Source organism: Neovison vison, chromosome 4 (assembly GCF_020171115.1).
Source record: "Neovison vison isolate M4711 chromosome 4, ASM_NN_V1, whole genome shotgun sequence".
NCBI classification, from domain to species: Eukaryota; Metazoa; Chordata; class Mammalia; order Carnivora; family Mustelidae; genus Neogale; species Neogale vison.
The window spans coordinates 141,270,739-141,292,953 of record NC_058094.1 but is presented as its reverse complement, the minus strand read 5'-3'; the positions used below and the strand labels follow the sequence as shown (position 1 = coordinate 141,292,953).

The following is a 22,215-nucleotide window of genomic DNA, read 5'->3' as shown; positions in this document are numbered from 1 at the left end:
CTTCCCTACCTCAAACTTCTTCTAGGAAAGGCGGTCTCTTTGATCTGGTATTTTTTCACTGATCTGAACAAGCACCCATCTCCTTGATCTGCCTAATACCTAATATCATTCATATCTCTCAGCATATTTACTTCCTCCAGAAAGCATTCCCTAATCATCTCCCTCCAGAGCAGTGCCTCTCTTATGATTTCTTAATCATAATCATAATTCTTAATTTCTTAGTACCTCATACTTGACCTGTATTGACCCTACTAAGTCTAGTATAAGTACTATCATGGTGTATTTATTTGTCTGTCTCCCTTACTAAACTATAAGTTTGCTATTTATCATTGTTTACCTAAGCAGCTTACATACCATCTGACACTGGGATGTACTAACAAAGTATTTGTTAAATGATTAACCAAGTGATCAAACTTCCTCTATGGTGATTTTGATTTTAGTTAAAATAATCTCCTGAACAATAGTCATGTCTCCACAACATAAAAGAATTGCAGCTGTAAGTACAACAGTCAAATTGCCCATATTAACGTAGTACATTTAGAAGATATAAATGATAGGAATTTCAAGAATTCCCTGGTTTTTAAATGTGACTCTTATTAGAATTATTCCACATGGTATCATTAATGAAAATCTGAAAAATACAGAGAGCCAATCAGGAGAAGTATGGGAAAATGGGCAGGCCTAGGCTCACACATTAGCTAAATGACTCTCTGAACATCAACAACACCAATATGTGTTACACACTGTTGTCTCTACAAATGAACAAGTCACTAAAAACCAAGTTATCTTCCAAGACAAGTGAAAAACAGTCAAAACCTAAAATGTTAACTTATCTAATGTTTTCACACAGCAATTTCCCCAGGTAACATAAGTCATTGTGAAAACACTTTTACTGGTCTCCTTTCTAAAGCTAGTGAAAACAAATGTATTTTTAACTTAACTGAAATATCTTCATTACATCACATGTTCAAAAAAAAGAGCATAACAGCATGGCACAGTTTTGATTCTATCAGTGTAAGAGTTCATCTATGATTCAATGGATTTAAATATCTGACACAGCTATTATGATATCAATAAAGTTCTTTTGTTCTAGACTCAAATACCCTCACATCTAAGCATAATGTCAAACATGCATTTAAGAATATTAAATTCTTGTATTATGAAAGCTTCCAGGTCATTCAGAGCATCTTTCTTCAACTTTGAATAATTTTGAGTTATGTTTACATATGCAAAACACCCAATTCAAAACTAATTTTAGAAACTTACTCAAATAGATAAAACACTCATTAATGATGCCATTGTATGTCCAACAAAAAGAGGAGGGAGGGGAAAATTCAAGAGTAAAACACAATTACAAAACTAATCAAACAAGACAAAAGCAAGCAATTAAAATTTAAGACACAAAGAACTGCCAAATTGTAGTATATATGATTGCAAAAGAATAATCAAAGGATAACTGTACCTCGCAAAAAAACACTTAGCACAGAGCATAAATAACTGTTCCATGATGTAGCCACTTAAGAGAACCTAACATAAATACAGTCCTTGAAAGCTTAAAATGATTTCAAATTTGAACTGAACTCAAAAAAATAGATAAAATCTGAAAAGTAAAATCTACAGATGGAAGTCTAGTACTGTGTGTTTTACCTCTGGGAATTGCAGGCTGCACCATGATTCTATTCTTACATTACAAATCTGTTGTGTGGGGAGCGGGGGAGGATTAACTATGTTACAAAAAAAAAAAAAAAAAAAAAAGAATAGAACAAATTGTTGTAAGAACATGTAGTTTTTTAATGTGCCTTTATTCTTTACAAGTAACCTTATTCCTTAAATTCTATTTTTTATATAAATGGATTCATCTATATTTAAAACACCCAATGCCCTTCATGTTTCCTGGTATGAGAATGATCCAGAAGTCACTGCTACTTGACTTAGATTACTGTTTGTTTTCAAAATCCATAATATCATAAGAAATATGAGGAAGGGATTCTTTTGTATTTTTTCCTTCCCCATCATTAACCAAACACTAATGCAAATCACTGTCAAGGAGAGGAAAGAAGAGAGACTGGTTGGGACAGCAGCTGTGTTGAAGCTCAGAAAGGACATGCGTTGGCAGATTTGTGAGGTGATGCCTGTGACACAATGTGCCTAGATTTAGTCCGATTCCTGAATTAAAACAACAACAACAACCCCCCACACACACGCACGCGCGCGCGCACACACACACACCTCTGAACTTGACGTTTTTCCTTTTAGAGAACTATATCCCTTTCGACAGAGAACGTCTTTGCCTGAAATGTTTTAATTCATTAGTCTTATTACATTCTCATTGGGGGAAAATGAAGGAAAACATGGCCAAGATCAACTAACTCATAAGTATGTATCACAAAAATATCTTCTACCTATATATTTTTATTACAGCTTAAAAGGAATTTTCTTCCATTTCCAATTTGAATTCAACTGAAAGTACTTAAGATAAACCACTGTAGTAGTTTGGATTTTTTTACCCTTTAAAATCAACATTTTGAGAGGTCATAAATGCAAAATTTTAAGTGGCAGAACAGCAAATAAGCACACACTGATACAGTATAGTTGGGAGAATAAAGGAAGTTAATCCATATGATAGCAAAATGGAACTTAAGTTGTAAATGAACATTGAAAAGGACTAAAGCAGGAATCCACAGAGTACATTTAGGCTTAAAGGTAAGGATATGTAATTATCTTCTCATGACACAATAAAAGACAGACAAATAACCAAAGATCTAGACAGGCTTTAAGATGGGATGCATAGGAAGCAAGAAGTTGACAACATTCAAACCTCTATTTTATCAATGAAGTAAGAAGTAAGGGTTTCAGGTATAAATTAGAGAGAAAGGAAGGTTGCTTGAACAAAGTTGTAGTGATCTATGTTACAGGTGACCAAAGTAAGGCCTTTAGACCAAGCATTAAAGCTAAGACTAGTTTTTACATTTTTGAAGAGTAAGAAAAGAAAACAAAGAATTATATGCAATACCGACTGTATGTGGCATACAAAGCCTGAAATATTACTCTCTGGCCCCTTACAGAAAAAGTTTCCCAACCCCTAGTCAATATAGCACCCGTGGAAGAAGGAGAAATGACAGAAGACATAAATTTGTAAAGCCCTTAATCTGCATAGCTATGTGATCTTTTCTCCAGCACTGTTATCTTTTTTCTCTAACGAGAGGGAAAAAAAGCAACAGAGGCACTTATGAAAGAAAACTGTCCAGGTTGAATATTTTAAATGCAAAGACTCTAAATTACAGGACACAAAATACCACCAGCCTATTATTAGACTGTAACATAAGAAGGCATAAAAAGTAAAACAAAGAGTTTAATCACTTAAAGACAGTAGTAAAAAGAATCCCCCAAGAAGGTTCATAATTAATTACTAAAAGAAATTATAGGATAATTAGTTTTTAAAACAAATTTGGAACTTCTGCTTCCAACCTAATAGAGTAATTGGTATAGGACTTACCCTAGCAATTGGAAAACTGGACTAACTTTATGCTACTGTTTTCAGATCCTGGACAAAAGGAGAGCAAGGCTGTGATCCCTAGGAAACAAATGAAGTGAGCTCTAGAATTATTGAGTCTTTCTGCCTAAATACACATTCTCCTACAACATAAAAGGAAACCCCAGCAAGGCATAACTAATGGTCTATAGATGAGTTCAAGGGATAAATCTGAATTAAGGCAGGCTGAGGTAAATGGAAGGGGAAGCAGGTCAAAATTAAAAAAAAAAAAAAAAAAGGGCAAGCTAAGCAGAGAAACAGTTCCAGAAATTAGTTTTTAGGATTTCTCGAATCTTTAAAAAAAAAAAAAAAAAAAAAAGAGGAAATAAAGATTTGCTTGACCTTCAAAAAAAAAAAAAATGCTATGAAAACATATAGTGAGACTCAAAGAGGCCAGGCAAAGAACAACCATAAAGCCTGCAAACTGATCAATTCTCAGAGTTCACAATGAGAGCACTGCAACATATTCTAGCTTGAAGAACGAAATGAAGAGATGCCATTGAACACAGGGGCATTCAGTATATATCGATGAAGGATCATGCCTTAATGGTAGAGCTAAGCTAGTCTTACAGTAAAGTTTCCTCTGAAGCTTACCCCATTTAGCTTAAAAACAAACCTTAAAAGGATCAAGTTGATCCACAAGTAACTTGACTACCTGACAGAACAAAGTGCAACATTCTTTTTTTTTTTTTAAGATTTTATTATTTATTTGACAGAGAGAGATCACAAATAGGCAGAGAGGCAGGCAGAGAGAGAGAGAGGAGGAAGCAGGCTCCCTGCTGAGCAGAGAGCCTGATGTGGGACTCGATCCCAGGACCCTGAGATCATGACCTGAGCCGAAGGCAGCGGCTTAACCCACTGAGCCACCCAGGCACCCAAAGTGCAACATTCTTTACAGGAAGACAACAAAACGCATTTACAGTGTTCAAACACAATGGTCAGTATTCAATCAAAAATTATTATATGACCTCAACCGCAGCAACATCTTCCTAGGAACATCGCCAAAGGCAAGGAAGGGAAGCAAGGGCAAAAATGAACTATTGGGATTTTATCAAGATCAAAAGCTTTTGCACAGCAAAGGAAACAGTTAACAAAATCAAAAGACAACTGATAGAATGGGAGAAGATATCTGCAAACGACATATCAGATAAAAGGTTAGTGTCCAAAATCTATAAAGAACTTAGCAAACTCAACACCCAAAGAACAAATAATGCAATCAAGAAATGGGCAGAGGACATGAACAGACATTTCTACAAAGAAGACATCCAGATGACCAAGAGACACATGAAAAAGTGCTCCATATCACTCGGCATCAGGGAAATATAAATCAAAACCACAATGAGATATCACCTCACACCAGTCAGAATGGCTAAAATTAACAAGTCAGGAAATGACAGATGCTGGCAAGGATGCGGAGAAAGGGGAACCCTCCTACACTATTGGTGGGAATGCAAGCCGGTGCAACCTCTCTGGAAACAACACAGAGGTTCCTCAAAATGTTGAAAATAGAACTACCCTATGACCCAGCAATTGCACTACTGGGTATTTACCCTAAAGATACAAACGTAGTGATCCAAAGGGGCACGTGCACCCGAATGTTTATAGCAGCAATGTCCACAATAGCCAAACTATGGAAAGAACCTAGATGTCCATCAACAGATGAATGGATCAAGAAGATGTGGTATATATACACAATGGAATACTATGCAGCCATCAAAAGAAATGAAATCTTGCCATTTGCAACAACATGGATGGAACTAGAGCGTATCATGTTTAGTGAAATAAGTCAAGCAGAGAAAGACAACTATCATATGATCTCCCTGATATATGAGGAAGTGGTGATGCAACATGGGGGCTTAAGGGGGTGGGAGAAGAATAAATGAAACAAGATGGGATTGGGAGGGAGACAAACCATAAGTGACTCTTAATCTCACAAAACAAACTGAGGGTTTCTGGGGGGAGGGAGGGTTGGAAGAAGAGGGGTGGGATTATGGACACTGGGGAGGGTATGTGCTTTGGTGAGTGCTGTGAAGTGTGTAAACCGGACGATTCACAGACCTGTACCCCTGGGGATAAAAATATATTATATGTTTATAAAAAAAAAGAAAATTATTATATGGGTGCCTGGCTGGCTCAATGGGTAGAATGGGCAACTCTCCATCTCAGAGGTTTTAAGTTCAAACCTCGCTTTGGATGTAGAGATTGCTTTTTAAAAACAACAACAATCATTTGAACTAGCAAGATGCAAAAAGATGATGGAATTAAGAGACAAAGATCTTAAAATATCTATTACAACTAGGAACACAAAGTCAAGGAAAACATGAACACAATGAAAAAAGAAAGGTAAACTATAAAAATTAGTCACATAAAATCTCTAGAGCTGAAAAACAGTTATTTGAACTGAAAAATTCACTGGAAGGGCTCAAGGTAGATCAACCATTACAGAAGAAAAGATCGAAGGGCCTGAAATAAGAGCAAACCAAAACTACCTAAACTGAAACTACAAAACAATAAATGAACACAACATCAGTGGTCCATGTGCCAATACCAGGAGTCTAAAATATACGTGATCAGAGTCCCAAAGGAGAGGAAAGATGTGACAGAAAATAAAAGTACTTGAAGAACGAATTATTTTCCAAATTTGGTAAGAAAGTCAAAAACCAACCAGCAGCAGCAGCAGCCCAGACCCAAGAATCTACATGAGCCCCAAGCAAAGGAGGAAGGGAAACACAAAGAAAACACACCAAGGCACATCACAGTGAAATTATAGGATAGAATGAAATAAAAAGAAAATCTGTAAAAGGGCCAGAGGAAGACAACACACTAACAAAATCCAAAGATAAGAATGACCAGACTTCTTATCACAAACTACACATGCCAGAAAACAACAAAATAACTTCTAAATGATCAAAGAAAAAAACAGTTTTCTAAATCAAGCACAAATAAGTCAAAAACGACAAAAGAAACACATTTTTACCAACAGCAGAATTTGTTGCCAGAAAGCCTGTGCTCCAAAACAACAGCAACAACAACAAAAAAGTCAGAGTTCTTCAAATCGGAAGGAAAATACCAGAATCTCTGATGTACTAAAAAAAAAAAAGTGCCAGAAAGGGTAAATACAGTTGATCCTCAAACAACATAGATTTGAACTGTATGCAGCCACTTATACAGCTTGTTTTTATAAATACAGTACTGTAAATGTGTTTTTTCTAGCTTACTTGAAGAATACAGCATACAACCCATAGAGCATACAAAGTATGTGTTAACTGTGCATGTTATCATTAAGGCTTCCAGTCAACAACAGGCTATCAGTAGTTAAGTTTTGGGGGAGATAAAAGTTATACATGGATTTTTAATTGCACGGAGAACAGCATCCCAACCCTCACGTTGTTCACCAGTCAACTATATATAAATATAAATTTTTCTCGAAAATTTTATTTAAAAGATGATTGGCTATTTGCAACAAAAAATAACAATAATGAAGTTTGTAAATCAGAAGCTATTTTTTTAAAAAAATAGCATAAAAGATGGAAGAGGGACAAAAGAAGTGATATGATAATAAGGATCTAACATTATATATGATGTGATCTATAATTTATAAACAGACTGTGTGGTAAGTTAAACATGTATATCATAAAACCTTAAATAACTACTAAAATAAGAAGACTAAAAAAATAGGTAATAAGTCAGTAGATTACTTCTCCACTTTATTTACTCAATTTATTCATCATTAAAAATTAGTTATTAAAAATCCAAACAAAATGGAATAGCAAAAATTACCCCAACCAAAAAAGGTGAGAAAAGGAAGAAAAAAATGAGAAAATAACACATGGAGCAAACAAAACAAATGTCAAGTGGAGGGCTTAAATCTAATGATACCGAAAATTATGTTGAATGTAAATGCTCTGTACTCCAGTTAAAAGACAGAAATCAAAATAGCAAAAAAAAAAAAAAAAAGCCAAAACAAATTATTACAACCTGCAAAAAACATACCTTTAAAACAAAGATGCAGAAGAGTAAAAAGACAGAAAATATGTATACGATGTAAAACAACTAGCTACACTGAAACTAGCTACACTGAAATCAGAGAAAGCAGATGTCAGAACAAGAATTAATATTACGGTTAAAGACATACATTTCATAATACTCTTAAATGTGCATATACCCAGTAAAAATATATGATGTAAAAACTGGAAAAAGACCAAGGAGAAATAGACCAGTCCAGAATTATAGTTGGAAATTTTACAACTCCTCTTTCAGTTAAATGTTACTCAGTATAAAGATAGTAAAACAAACAAAAATAAAATCATGAAGGCTAGAGAATATGGGACCAATGTTATCAATCAACTTGACCTATTTAACATTTAAGAAACACTATGCTCAACAATGGGAGAAAACACATTATTTTCAAACATGGATTATTCACCAAGACAGACTACTTTGGGTCATTAAACAAACTTAAATGAATTTTTTAATATTGTAATTTTGCCAATTATTTTCTCTTAATGGAATTAAATGTGAAGTAAATAACAAAAAATTAGAAAAATTACCCAATACTTGGAAATGGAAAAATTTTAAAATAACACAGGTGTCAGCAAAGAAATACAAGGGAAATTAACATACTAAAATGAGTGATATACATAATCAGATCTGTGAGATGTCAGTAAAACATTGTACTGAGCATATAGTCGATAAAAAGAGATTAAAGTCTATTAAAGGTACTTTCACTAATGTAGCAGATGGAAGGAAATACTAAAGGTAAGAGCAGAAATCAATAAAATAGAAATAATAATAAGAACATTGTTCACTAAGAACAGTGAAACCAAATGCTGGTTATTTGAAAAAATCAGTAAAATTAGTATGACTCTAGGCAAACTGAAAAAAAGGAAGATACAAATATCCACTATCAGTAATGAAAGGGAGATACAGTGCCAATCCTACAGATAACTAAAATATAATGAGAAGCTGTTAAAAACAAATGGATGCTAATAAATTAGGCAAATTAAATGATATAAACAAAAATTCAAACTATACTTATCATCAAAACAGACATAAGAAAATAGAAAATCTGAATCCATCATCCATTAAATTATTTCAATTTATAACTAAAGGTTTAAATAATATAAAACCTCCTGGGCTCATATAGCTTATCTTTTGAATTTGCAAGATGTGTAATGAAGGCTTAGTCTTGATCTTACATAGGTTTTTGGTTTTTTTTTTTACAGTTTCTTTTTTTAACTAAAAAAAGAGAAAACATTTTCAATTCACTCTACAAATCCAACACTGTCCTGATTCTAAAACCGGACAAAAACATTACAATAAAAGAAAATGGCAGATCAAGATTTCTTATGAATATACAGACAAAAGACTTCACCATAATATTTGCAAATAAAATCATGCAATATCTTTTTTTTTTTAAAAGATTTTTCTTTATTTATTTGACACAGAGAGAGATCACAAGTAGGCAGAGAGGCAGGCAGAGAGAGAGCGGGAAGCAGGCTCCCTGCTTGGCAGAGAGCCCAATGTGGGGCTTGATCCCAAGACCCTGGGATCATGACCTGAGCCAAAGACAGAGGCTTAACCCACTGAGCCACGCAGGTGCCCCAAATCGTGCAATATCTTATAGGGTATTCTACCACAACCAAGTGGGTCATGACATTAATCTAATATCATGGTAAATAGCTGCCAGGACAGCTGAGGTTATAGGGGAACCAACCAACTCAAACTCTAAGGAAAAACCAGGTGCCTTGAAGAACATTTAGGACATGAGCACCCTTCGGAAAACAAGAGTGGATACCAGTCAAAGTAATCCCCTACAGCTGTTAATGAATTGCTAGAGGCTAAATGTGTGCCAGCAAGAGATACAGAACCTATGGAGGCCACAAACAAAAAAGAGAAGGCGTATGTACCCAGTGCTTCTTCAAAAACCTCACCAGGTGGCGATTCACAGACCTGTACCCCTGGGGATAAAAATATATGTTTATAAAAAATAAAAAAAATTATTTAAAAAAAAAAAAAACCTCACCAGGTACACACACACACACACACACACACACACAAAGATTAGGTGCAGAGTAAAAGGCACCGCAAGGCACCCCTCCTGGCATGGGAGTGGTGAAAGTAGCAGCCACTAAGGGCAAGGCATAAAGCCCAGTCTGGCTCCTTTCTACCATCTCTAATACAAGATGGAAAAAAAAGCCTGAAACCACTGAAGGAAGAAGTGCAACAAATCCTACCACTCTCTGGACGTTGCTGAAAACCCATCAGAGCTAGGGTAAGGAAACAGCAAACAGAACAGAACAAAACAAAACCTATACCTCCAAGGGAGGAAAAAGAATTAGTCCTACAAATGGAAGTAGTGAAGGGACATTGAGAAATCCCCTTTTTCAAAACCCGGGACACAGCAGTTGCCCGGTCCATTACGACGGCTCTGTTGCTATATCCAAAACAATAATGGATCTGGGTAGAAGTGGCAGCAAACTGGGATTGAGTAAGCCAAACTGACTGACAACCACAATCTGTTTCCATAGTTTGCAGAACCAAAGAGAGATGTTTTTGATCTGCAGATCTTCCAAGTGGCACACCTGAAGGCTGGGCTATTGGTCAAAGCTTGAGAAGTCCCGGGGTCCATAAGAACACCCACAATGCTCTTCAAGGGGTGTACTGGTCAGAGCTATGACAACAGAGTCAAGTGATGACATTCACTCTCAGTTTCTGTCGCTGGCCCTGGCTGAAAAGCTGCAGCAGCAAACTGGATACCACCAGCGTATATCTGGGCTGAACCCTAAGTGAACCAGGCCAAGGTATTTACAGGAACTTCTGTAAATCAAGGGCTCCACTGAGCTAGGGCCTTTGCTTCAAGAAGTGAGAGATACTATTTCAGGATAGAGATACAGTTTCTCCCAAAAGGGGTCACTTTTGGGACACCAAGATGTCACTAAGGCCAGGCCCGCTGCATCGCTAAACAAACCATCTGCACTTGATCAGTGCAATTTCTTGGGTCCTTTTCTTGTTAACTGTCAAGTCTGAGTCAAGCTACCCACAAAACGGCAATATCATGCTGGAGAGTTTGCAAGGAGTCTATGGGCCAGGTGTGTAGCTTTCCCAAGACCTGAACAGCAGGCCTCTTCAAAAGAGATGCACTTGGAAGCTGGGTCAGGCAGGTGGCACTGCTGTACTAAGAAATGGCCTGAGTACCTTAGCAGCCCTGTGTCTTTAACTAAAGCTGTGATTTTCTTTTCTCTCCTCTAGGGATAATCCATTGTTTGTGCTGGATCACTAAGGAAGGGGACATGCAGCATCCCACGAAGGGAGAATCTCCTGTGAACTCATAAGCATTCACAGTGTAAGCATGTAGAAGTAAAAATGGCAATACCAAATATACATTTGGCAGAGGAAGCCAGAACAACAGTATATTGAACAGGCCCCCAGACTCCACCCACACTCTAGCTTTTCTTGAATTTGACTGTTTTCCCCCCTGCGGGAACACAGACCAAGGAATTTAACACATACACAAAAGGGACTATAGCCACAGCTGCCAGGAGAAGACATTATTTTCTGACCGGGAGCACGGGGAGTACATCATAGTGGGGAAGTGGGGGAGGCTAGCCTGTGCAGGAGGACTGAAGTGGTGGGAGGCTTTTCTTCTGCTTGGCTCCTCACCCTGGGGTCAGTGCAACTTCCTCCCCCGTGCCTCCCAGCTCCTGCAAGAGCCTGGGCATCCTTAGTTTGCCCTGTGCACACTGCCACAGCTCCACCATGTAGCCCACAGAGCCTTCTGCCTCCCTTGCCACCTCCAGTGCTTTCTCCCCATAGGACCAGGTAGGCTGGTGCTTGGGCCCCCTATCCAACAGAGCTATAAAAGCTTGAATTCCCCCCGCCCCCATCCTTGATGGTTCCCTACCATACTAGGCTTTACCCTAAACAGCTGAGATTAAAGGGAAAGAGATGAATCAGAGGGTAAAAAGAAGGGCTCTGCACCAATAAGCAAGAGTTACGTATATGTTCAAACTGCCTATTTGACTTCAACAAAGAAAGTTATAATGTATTCAGTCTACTCATACCCATTGTTGACACCTTTTGGCCCAGAGGCTTACTGCCTTATTGATATAATAACATTCTTTCCTTCTCTAGCCTAGAGAGTAAGCATCAACCAAAGCATCATTCAGGCAGCTCTGTTCTAGGTCTCACTGCTTAGCCTCTAAATATTCATCAACAGGTAAGTCAGCAGGGGATCTACTAGCTTCCCACTTCAACAAGAGCATTTGCTACTAAACTGGCCCATAAGGGCACTTGTCTTTTCTCTTGCAGGAAGCTATGTTTCTGTCAACATCACGGCTTTATTCTAAAACTGCCAAAAATCACAATGGGTCTACGATTTTACTGTACTAGCAAGTTATGAAGCTAGTCTGTTTTTGTCATGGATGCTGCCAGAAGACCTAAGATGCCTTGGTCATGGGGAAAGGGCCTTATCACCCATGACACAGCAAGAAGTAAGAGGCCAGTTCACCTTCCCACCCAAGTTTCTTTGGCAGAGGGGCCTAGATGAATACTCTATATACAGTGGATTTGCATTACAGTCAAATGACACTGAGCTTTAAAATTGACCATTTTTATAACAAGTAAGGAGTCCTTACTGCATAGCTCAAGATTGCTAGCTTCAAACACAACCCTGGGAACTGGTCCAGACAAAGAACACTCAGGTTTTTGTAATCTTGGTATACCCAGCAATACCCAGCAGACCCCGGGACATTTAGGAATGCTCAGTGCTCCTGGCAGAGTACTTCTCCCAATACATTCCTATCAAATCTAATATCAGAATATATTATCTAGTTCATCAACTGACTTGGTTTCAGGATACAGAAATGAATGTGATTTTGCATAGTAAACTACAAAGGAGAATTATAGAAAGAAAATGAAGCAGCAGAAAAGCAAGAAGAGAAGCCAATGAAAAAAAGGCACAAACATGACTCTATGATTCTTTGACATAAATGTAAGAGAAAAATATCAACAAAAAGCATCCATAATATTTAAGAATGTAAAGAAGAAGATAAGTCAGTGAAAATAGAAACCCAAAAAACTTGGAGCAGGGGTCCAAGGGGACAAGGCCCCCAAATAGCATGCCAACATTAGGACAACAAACAGAAATTAAGAAGTAGTAATAGTCACAGAGTCCAAAATCTAGATTTGGATGAGAAAATGGAAGGGAAAGCCATGTATTTATTTTTGTAATATATGTGATACTGACAACTGACTTACAAATACATAGTGTAAAAAATGAAAATGAAAAATTTTAAATGTCCAACTTAGGTTAAGTAGAAAGGCTGGAAGGAACATTTTGTGGAGTTTTTCTGTTAAAAGAATATGGTTCTTATGCATGTACTTTATCTAATTATAATCAGTTTTCAATTATTCTCATACCAATAATGAATCACCAAGATTATTGACTCTCTGCTACCTTGGCTACTCCCCATTTGATGAAGGTTTCAGCAGATGGTCCATTTTTATTTTTCTGGTAAAACATTTGTTGTGAAAGAAATTTAAAGTTGAGAAGCCAAATGAAATTTCTGAATTGCCTTTCAACCAGAATAATCCTTTCTTCATTGGGCTTTAGTATCAGAGAGAGTTGAGAGTTAGCTATATTAAGCACCCTTGAAGCCATACAATTTAAAAAGTGCATTTTTCAGCAGTTAGGAACTGCTTTTGCATATATATTTTACAAACAGTTTCAAAGCACTTTTCAGTTGTCACTAATTATAATATTTCACAAAGTTGAATTTTTTTTATTTACAAACACAGAATCATCTAAGAAGTAGCATCAGAAGTAGGCACAAGCTGGATAAAAATGACCTGATATGAACAGTGCAATGTAAATGTGAACAACAAATCACTCTCTCACATTCATGGCTGTTCAAACTTAAGGCAACAGATGTATGCAATTAAAAACCAAAGACTTTCATATCAAAAATGTTAGGAATTTAAATTCTTATGCAATCAAAATATTTATAACAAAAAACCCCAGAACTTAGTGAAAGGATTTTAATGGAGCTATTTGGGGGCTTAGATTCATATCTATAACTTAGGTATCATTTGTAAGGTAAAACTGTTTTTCTAGGTCATCAATTAGCTAATTAATAATTAATTTATAAAATTATTTTATAACAAAATATCTGGTCTTAAGTCACCAACTGTTTAAAATTAGTATCTTCTATAAATATGAAATATATTAAATGCAAAAGTGTAAAAATTTGTTACTATGGAAATAAAAATCTTTGTAATTCTGACATATAATTTGAGACTAATATTTTCCTGAAAATAGTATAATCTAATTCTGAATCATGTATTTTAGATATTTTCATCTGTGTTAAAAACAAAACAAATGTAGTTAGGATTATCCTGCTAATAAATCACTAAACCAATCTGTGATTTTTAAAAGGAAAATGATACTAAATGTTGTGTGCAATAAAAATAATTGTTGTTTGTGGTATTTTGTGTATCCTTAATCACAAGTCACTTACTTGCACGGGGAATAAAGTGCAATGTCCAAATCTGAGCTTTTTTGCTGCCATTATTTCTTACAGAGATAGAATTTGTTTTTTTCAAAAGAGTCTAACTTGGGAATACTGTATTACAGAGAGCTAAAGAAAACACATAAATAAACTTCCACAAAAAGAATCAAAGCTATATTGTGTCCCAAAGAATGCTTGACTTGCCAAAAGTCATATAACTAATAAGCGGTGACTGAACCCAAATCATCCAATTTTAAGTCCCAAGTATCTTCAGAATTTTCCAGAAAGGGGGCCAACTATGGGGAGATGGGGGAAGGGGGAGGAAGTCACAGTGGTCCAACACTGGCTCTGCTACTAACTTACCTAGACTTTTTCAAGTCATTAAACTTAACTTTGAGTCTTGGTTGCCTCTACTTCATAGGGGTATTTTGATGATCAACATAAGTATACTTGAACTCTTTGGCAGAAAAGCACTCTGTGTATTTCACTACGTTAATGATTTCTTGTCCCCAATACAAGTTTCAAATGATGCTAATATCTTTCCTCCAATTTTAGTTTGAAGCTCTGGTTTTAGTCTGAAGCTTAAAATAACACAGTGTGTCCATGTGCTTGTACACTATCTTTCAACGTGGTTGGCATTCTAACAACATCCTGTTCTGCAACCTTCAAAATGCATGAAAAGTAGCATAACAACATTTTAATATTTAGCATTACCAAGGCCGTGCATAAAATTTTAGGAATTCACATCAAAATTTTCCACATTACTCTCAACTTCTATACAAATGCAATTCAAAACTCACATACTACTCAGCCAGCCCCCTGTGAAGCTTAAACACTTCAAGATTACAAAAATGTATACTGCTTTTTTAAATTATAAAAGAACAATTCCAGTTACAAATTAAAAATTTAGCATACATTTTTAAAAATGAATTCTGATATTCCTAAAATAATGGAAATAGGTGATGATCAATATTCTAATAATTCAGTCATTTGCAAGGTCTTCTATTTTGTGAACACAGAATCCAGCCACTTTATATATTCAAACCTAAAAAAGCATTTTCCTCAATACTGAGTGTAGGTAAACAAAGTTAATAGAAATTTAATCTTAAAGTCATACTTTAATTACTTCTACTTGTTTTTATTCTTTTGACAATCTACCTTAAAATAATTTAGCCTCATAACTTGTGAAGACACATAACTACTAGTTTCCTTTTTCCTTTACTGCCTTGTTTACCCGATAACTTTCACACACAGCTACATATACTATTTAGGGCACAGCAATCCATTATAACTGCCCAGGTTAAAAATAGAAATAGCCAGATGAAATAAAACATTAGGGCAGTTGATCATTATATATCTACTAAATAAAAGGGTTACCAAAGGTGAAGACAGAGAAGTAATCTGAAAGGAAAGAACATGATTAAATCTTTATACATTGAGATTATGCTAATAGTAATAGCATTTAAAAAAAAAACATTTTAGAGTAGAACCACCTTGGAGCAATCTCATTAATATTCTGAATGAAATGAATGAATGAATGAATGGAATGAATGAACACCTGAATGAATACTGCAGTCGTAACAAGGTTTAACACCTTGAGATGCTCACAACAATTTGAAATACACAGAAAAGATGACTTGAATACAAACAAACTAGTTGAAATTCAATGTGGTTCACAGTAAAGATGCAGTGGCTTTCTATTTGTAGAACAAAGAATCTCAACCAAAAACATATAGATGACGAAAATATTCCCAGTGCAATCATCTAGGCTTCAGAAAGAATATACACTTTTTACCATGCGATTCTCTCTTACCCCCCTCCACCCCCCTGTATTTTTTAATGTTTGGCATAAGTGAACAACAAACCAGAATAGAATACACATTTTTAAAAGACTAATTTACTCATATTCTATTTAAGAGCAGCTTACAACTACTTATAAATATAGCCTTTTAAAAAAGCATTCTTATATAAAACAGTGGAGGGGGGGAATCCCTGCTATACATATGAAGCACGGTTTAAGCCCAATACAACTGACCAATCAAAATTAGTGAACGCACTGCATCTCTCTGCAGTGGAGAGAAGCGACAAGGTAGGCTGTCATTCTGCAAAAGCTGCTCAGAACTGGCTTTCCTCTGAAAAGCAGTGCCATTCCTTTTTAGAGACTGAATCTAAATGTTGTCTCTGGAGACAAGAAGCCTTCAGTATGTTCAATTACTTCATTACGTTTTTCAGACGCTTATTGATTCCACAGTAGGAAGAGTGAGAGACTGCAGCAGCCTCTCGGCAGCACCACACGTCCCATACATTAGCAGGACCGCTGAGACAATGGCACAGTACAGACACATATTTTCATTAAAGTCTTTTCTGAAGAGATGTTTATGACCCTCTTCCCCCAGTCCTCTGCTAACAAGTGAACAAAATGAATCAATCAAAACTGGAAACGCTTCAACTACATCAGGAATGTATCAAATCTTTAGCGGAGGTAAGATGTGTTCCCTTATTAACAGTATAAGCTGCTTTTGAACTGGCATAGTGGGGTAAAATTACTTTGAAAAATTTCAACCTAAATTTTAACAGTTTATTTGCTTAATTCTATTTATTGCTAAACATGTATTGTTTAGATCGACTTCTTTTAAGACATAACATTTTAAATGTAATTTTTTTAGGATGCAATGTTAAATACCAAAAATTTTCTTTGTTGATTCACTAGGGAAACATCACCTTTTAAGTCACTTCAGACCTACTGAATATTCTTAATGTCATCAGGATAGTTTTTCTCAAGTGCTCAAAAAATGCTTTTATTTCTTAAAATGACCAGGTTTACTATTTAGCTATTATTTATTACTCAGTTTTAGGTTAAGTTCATTATCGGGCATGTTCACTGAAAATTATTTAATTTGCAGTTACATTTTGCATTACCTTTTGCATTTCAACTACATGAACAACTCATCAGTAGAAATTTATAAGCATCTTATCATGGGATATGTTTTAATCAGTTGATACTCAAACCATGTGCTAATAATTAAGCAAGCTACAGTATTTCCCAGTAGGAAACAGTATTAAATTTATTGTAAAGGCAAGAGAGAATGACAGTATGTGTAGTGTATGCTAATTGATCATAATCTCTGAAAACATAGGCTAGCTTCTAAACTGAGAGCAGAAATTACTTTTAAACTGCAGCCTCTCCTTCACGGTTATATTTATAATGCTACCTCTATTACTAAATAACATAACGTTTGCAAAATCTGTTAGGAAAAGAAAATATTTAAAGAATCCCTTAAATTTATGTATGGGTGGTGGCTCTACTAATATAGTTTGCTTACTTTGATAACAAATTACTGTGTACGGTGTCGAAGTCAACAAAACTAAAGTAACTTGTGTTAATTGCAAATTATTAGGAACCCTATTTCTTAACCATTTTTTTTTCTTTTTCACAAGGGCCCACAGCAGCTAATTCAGTATTTACAAGTGACAATATGAAGAATGCATCTGATCAAACACCTCTATAGCTGCCTGAACCAAAAACTGCAGGATATTCTTCTGACACATGAATTTAAGACATTAAGGAGTTAAAACCAGAAAATACACGTCCACATTACTGCTGGGATATAACACATGGACAGCAATCATCCTAAGAAGATGCTATATAAAATAGACACAAAAAGAAAAACAATTTAACTGCGAAAGCCTGAGAACAAAATGGTGAGCATTTTTAAAAGGGGAGTTTATACTTTAACATACCGGGATTGTGGAGCTGTTTCCTGAAGAAACAATGAGGCATGGAATGCCCAAAAGAGAATGCCATATATTAGCAGCAAGCTAAATAAAGCTTTATCATGTATTTTCTGCACTAAATATTCAGATATTCATAGCACTTGATATTACTAAAGGATTTTTTCATCTGAGTTTTAGGACTATGTATCCTCTTCTAATGAAAAAAAATCAAATTAAATAGCAGATGGTTTTTATCAAAAGAACATGGACTGGATTTATAATACAAAGCAAGTTATGTGACCAAGAAATCATTTCAAACTAATGAGGACTGCTATAGATACAGATTTACATTTGTAACAGAAGGATGTCGAAATACATTTTAGAAGCTAGAAACCGTATGTCTCCTTTTTTGTTTTCACATGTTCTGGAAAATAAAGAGACACTATCATATATTCCCTCAAAGGGAAACACAATTCCTATAATTTGAGGAAGTTTCTCTTGGTCGTGACTTTTTAAGGCAAAACAAACACAGATATTTTGTACTGGTCTTTAGAAATCCATCAGCCAACTAAATCTCACAATTCATGCAGTTTGAAGTATTGGAGAGAAAATGAAAGAATTTCTACAAGACATGAAATAAAACACAGCTACTTCACTGTTGTCAGGTAAAAATTCATGTCAAAATCTGTCAATGACATCATGAATCAATTTGTGAAAACCTGCTATAGTGAGCCAAAAGGCCAATAAGGCAACAGCAAACAGGTAGGTCAGAAGATGCATGCACCGCACCACACTGTTTAACATTTACAAAAGAAAACAATCTTGCTCTAGAGGAAACACGTTTTACTTAGTTACCCTCTAACTTGGCATTTCTGCTTTATCTAATTATAAATCTAACTCATGACAAAGACCTGATGTTTAATCTGTCAATTCTGAAAATCTGGCACACTTAAAATTTTCCATTTTCATATGATTTCACTGTTAGCTAAGACTTTCATTTGTTAGCTAAGACTTTCATATGCCTTTAGTAATACTTTATACCAAGCTCAAAGGAATTAATAATGTTATCATCTGTGTTTCTGAAATATTGCCCCTAAAATAATACGCATAAATAAAATTGTATTCTAAAAGCTATCGAAGATTATACCAAGTGAAAGGTTAACATGAATCTTGGAAATTATTAGTCTTTATAATTTATGTTTGATTATGATTTTGTAGTCAAAACGCTGTACTTGAAATGTGAAATATAGTTGGTTGTATGATTTTATGTTAATTGAATATAATTATTACTGACATGTTAGCCCAGAAAGTCAGACATTATTTTTATAAATTATTCTAACCCTCTATATATTAAAATATAGATTTATATGAATTGGCAAAAGAGCTTATTTTTTAATTGTTTTTAATTGTTGTTTTCCTCAAAATTATACACACCGGGTGATTTATTTACAAAAGGTTTCACATGGAATGTATAACTTTAAAACAGATTCCTCAGAAAATGGGCTTTCAGATACTCCTTTTCCAAAATTTCATGTTTTACTTTAAAAATCCTGTCTAAACATATAAAATCAAATGATACGGCCTTTTAAACCACTCCAAAAATGATTATTACTTAACATGATATTAAATTTCAATTTCTTTCTTCCACAATAAATGAGAGGGTGTGGTCACAAAATAAATCATTCATTGGAGTGATTAGTACTCATTTACCAAGTTTTGTGGTGTTCTACTTTAACATAATGTCCTTTCTCATCCAATTTTTATTACATAAGTTTGTCCATTATGAAGTTTGATGAGCATTTGCACTACAAAATATGTAATATTTATCATTTGCCTACTTTCTAGGGGAGAGAGCTCCAAATATCCCCAAGCACACTGTAGACTCCTGAATAAGAGTTTCAACCAAGAACATGGACAAAATGATTTTAAACAACTAGGGCTCTGTGCCATTATCATTTTAAATGAACTCTTGTCCTGTTCATTTGAAATCTCATGAGAATAATTACACCTACACTAATTATGCTAGAACATATTAAAATAGCATTTATTACCCACCTACTCATAACACTTTAAAATGAAATATTAAAACACCAGGCTAAAATTAGTTTTGCATACTGAGTAGTTTTATTGTACAAAAAGATACCATATCTCAAAAAGCCTGAAAAACCCAAATGAGGAAAATCTTTGGGGATCTTGATTTATTTTCAACTATATAGGAGTTAAAGGGAGAATCCAATTCCCTGTTACATCAAAACAATGCAACCTCGATGTCTCCTAATTCTACCTTTGCCATTAATAGTTTAGAAACTTAAAAATTAAGCCAAGTACACAATAAAAAGACTTTTTTTAAAAAAACAAGGAACACATGTTTTATACGTCATTTAAATTGCCAAATATCAAAGAGTTTATTCTATTTCACTTTCTAGGAAAAACACCAACTGCTCCAAAAGAATGTGTTTTTCTCCCATTCTGGAAATCAACATGCAGTCTGAATCTAACATTACAGTGCGAGATGACATTGATGACATCAACACCAATATGTACCAACCACTATCATATCCATTAAGCTTTCAAGTGTCTCTCACCGGATTTCTTATGTTAGAAATTGTGTTGGGACTTGGCAGCAACCTTACCGTATTGGTACTTTACTGCATGAAATCCAACTTAATCAACTCTGTCAGTAACATTATTACAATGAATCTTCATGTACTTGATGTAATAATTTGTGTGGGATGTATTCCTCTAACTATAGTTATCCTTCTGCTTTCACTGGAGAGTAACACTGCTCTCATCTGCTGTTTCCATGAGGCCTGTGTATCTTTTGCAAGTGTCTCAACAGCAATCAACGTTTTTGCTATCACTTTGGACAGATATGACATCTCTGTAAAACCTGCAAACCGAATTCTGACAATGGGCAGAGCTGTAATGCTAATGATATCCATTTGGATCTTTTCGTTTTTCTCTTTCCTGATCCCCTTTATTGAGGTAAATTTTTTCAGTCTTCAAAGTGGAAATACGTGGGAAAACAAGACACTTTTGTGTGTCAGTACAAATGAATACTACACCGAACTGGGAATGTATTACCACCTGCTAGTACAGATCCCAATATTCTTTTTCACTGTCATAGTAATGTTAATCACATACACCAAAATCCTTCAGGCTCTTAACATTCGAATCGGCACAAGATTTTCAACAGGGCAGAAGAAGAAAACAAGAAAGAAAAAGACAATTTCTCTAACCACACAGCATGAGACTACAGACATGTCACAAAGCAGTGGTGGGAGAAATGTGGTCTTTGGTGTAAGAACTTCAGTCTCTGTAATAATCGCCCTCCGGCGAGCCGTGAAACGACACCGTGAGCGACGGGAAAGGCAAAAAAGAGTCTTCAGGATGTCTTTATTGATTATTTCTACATTTCTTCTCTGCTGGACACCCATTTCTGTTTTAAATACCACCATTTTATGTTTAGGCCCAAGTGACCTTTTAGTAAAATTAAGGTTGTGTTTTCTAGTCATGGCTTATGGAACAACTATATTTCACCCTTTATTATATGCATTTACCAGACAAAAATTTCAGAAGGTCTTGAAAAGTAAAATGAAAAAGCGAGTTGTTTCCATAGTGGAAGCTGATCCTCTGCCTAATAATGCTGTAATACACAATTCTTGGATAGATCCTAAAAGAAACAAAAAAATTACCTTTGAAGACAGTGAAATAAGAGAAAAATGTTTAGTACCTCAGGTTGTCACAGACTAGGGAAAAATCTAAGTTTCATTAAGCCCACATTTAAATTGTAAAAAAAATGAAATTACTGCCAAATATAAGAAAAAACATTTTAAGTATTGGTTATGTTGTAAATTTTTGATGTAAATGTCAAAATTAGATTAGGTCATATATATTCAATTTCTTCATTACAATGTACTTGTTGCATGGCAGTCTGTTAAAGTAATATTGTGTATATTTTGTCAATATTATGTCCATCAGAAGATATTCATGTAAGTCATATTTTCTAAATAATAAATACATAGCCTTAAAACAGTGTATAACTTTAAAATGTAACTGACACAGGTATCCTTTTCTTTTTTATGAGGTGTATTTGTTTCTACGCCACAAGCTATAGATCTATTTATATAAATGACAAGTGGAATAGCACTTTAATATAAGAACAAAAATTATGGTCTCCAATCAAAATAATTCAGAATTTTCTATGTCACTACATTATGTTTTCTGGTATAGTATACTTGCTATAATATTTGATGCATCAAAAATAATGAACTATGTGTGAAACTTTATCCTTTTTTTTTTGAATGCAGAAAATTGTAGAATTTATCAGAATTTTAAAATTTAAGAACCAAGAAACAACCCTGTATATATACTCTAAGATAGGGAAACTTTGAAATTCAAGTTTATTATGAAAAAGAGATTGATTTTCTAAGATCAAGGGCACTATGCCTATAAATATAT

The 22,215-nt window shown here is 35.0% G+C and overlaps 2 protein-coding genes across 2 annotated transcripts in view; one reads left to right on the top strand and one right to left on the bottom strand.

The window, feature by feature from the left end:
* COG5 (component of oligomeric golgi complex 5) overlaps positions 1-22,215 on the bottom strand; it is a 289,304-nt gene that overhangs the window by 190,246 nt on the left and 76,843 nt on the right. The window lies entirely within an intron of this gene.
* Positions 16,060-21,814, top strand: GPR22 (G protein-coupled receptor 22). The gene is made up of 3 exons (XM_044245812.1): positions 16,060-16,522; positions 17,479-18,516; positions 20,181-21,814. Exon 3 carries the CDS (start codon positions 20,206-20,208, stop codon positions 21,505-21,507), a length of 1,302 nt encoding a protein of 433 aa, XP_044101747.1. The 5' UTR covers positions 16,060-16,522; positions 17,479-18,516; positions 20,181-20,205; the 3' UTR covers positions 21,508-21,814.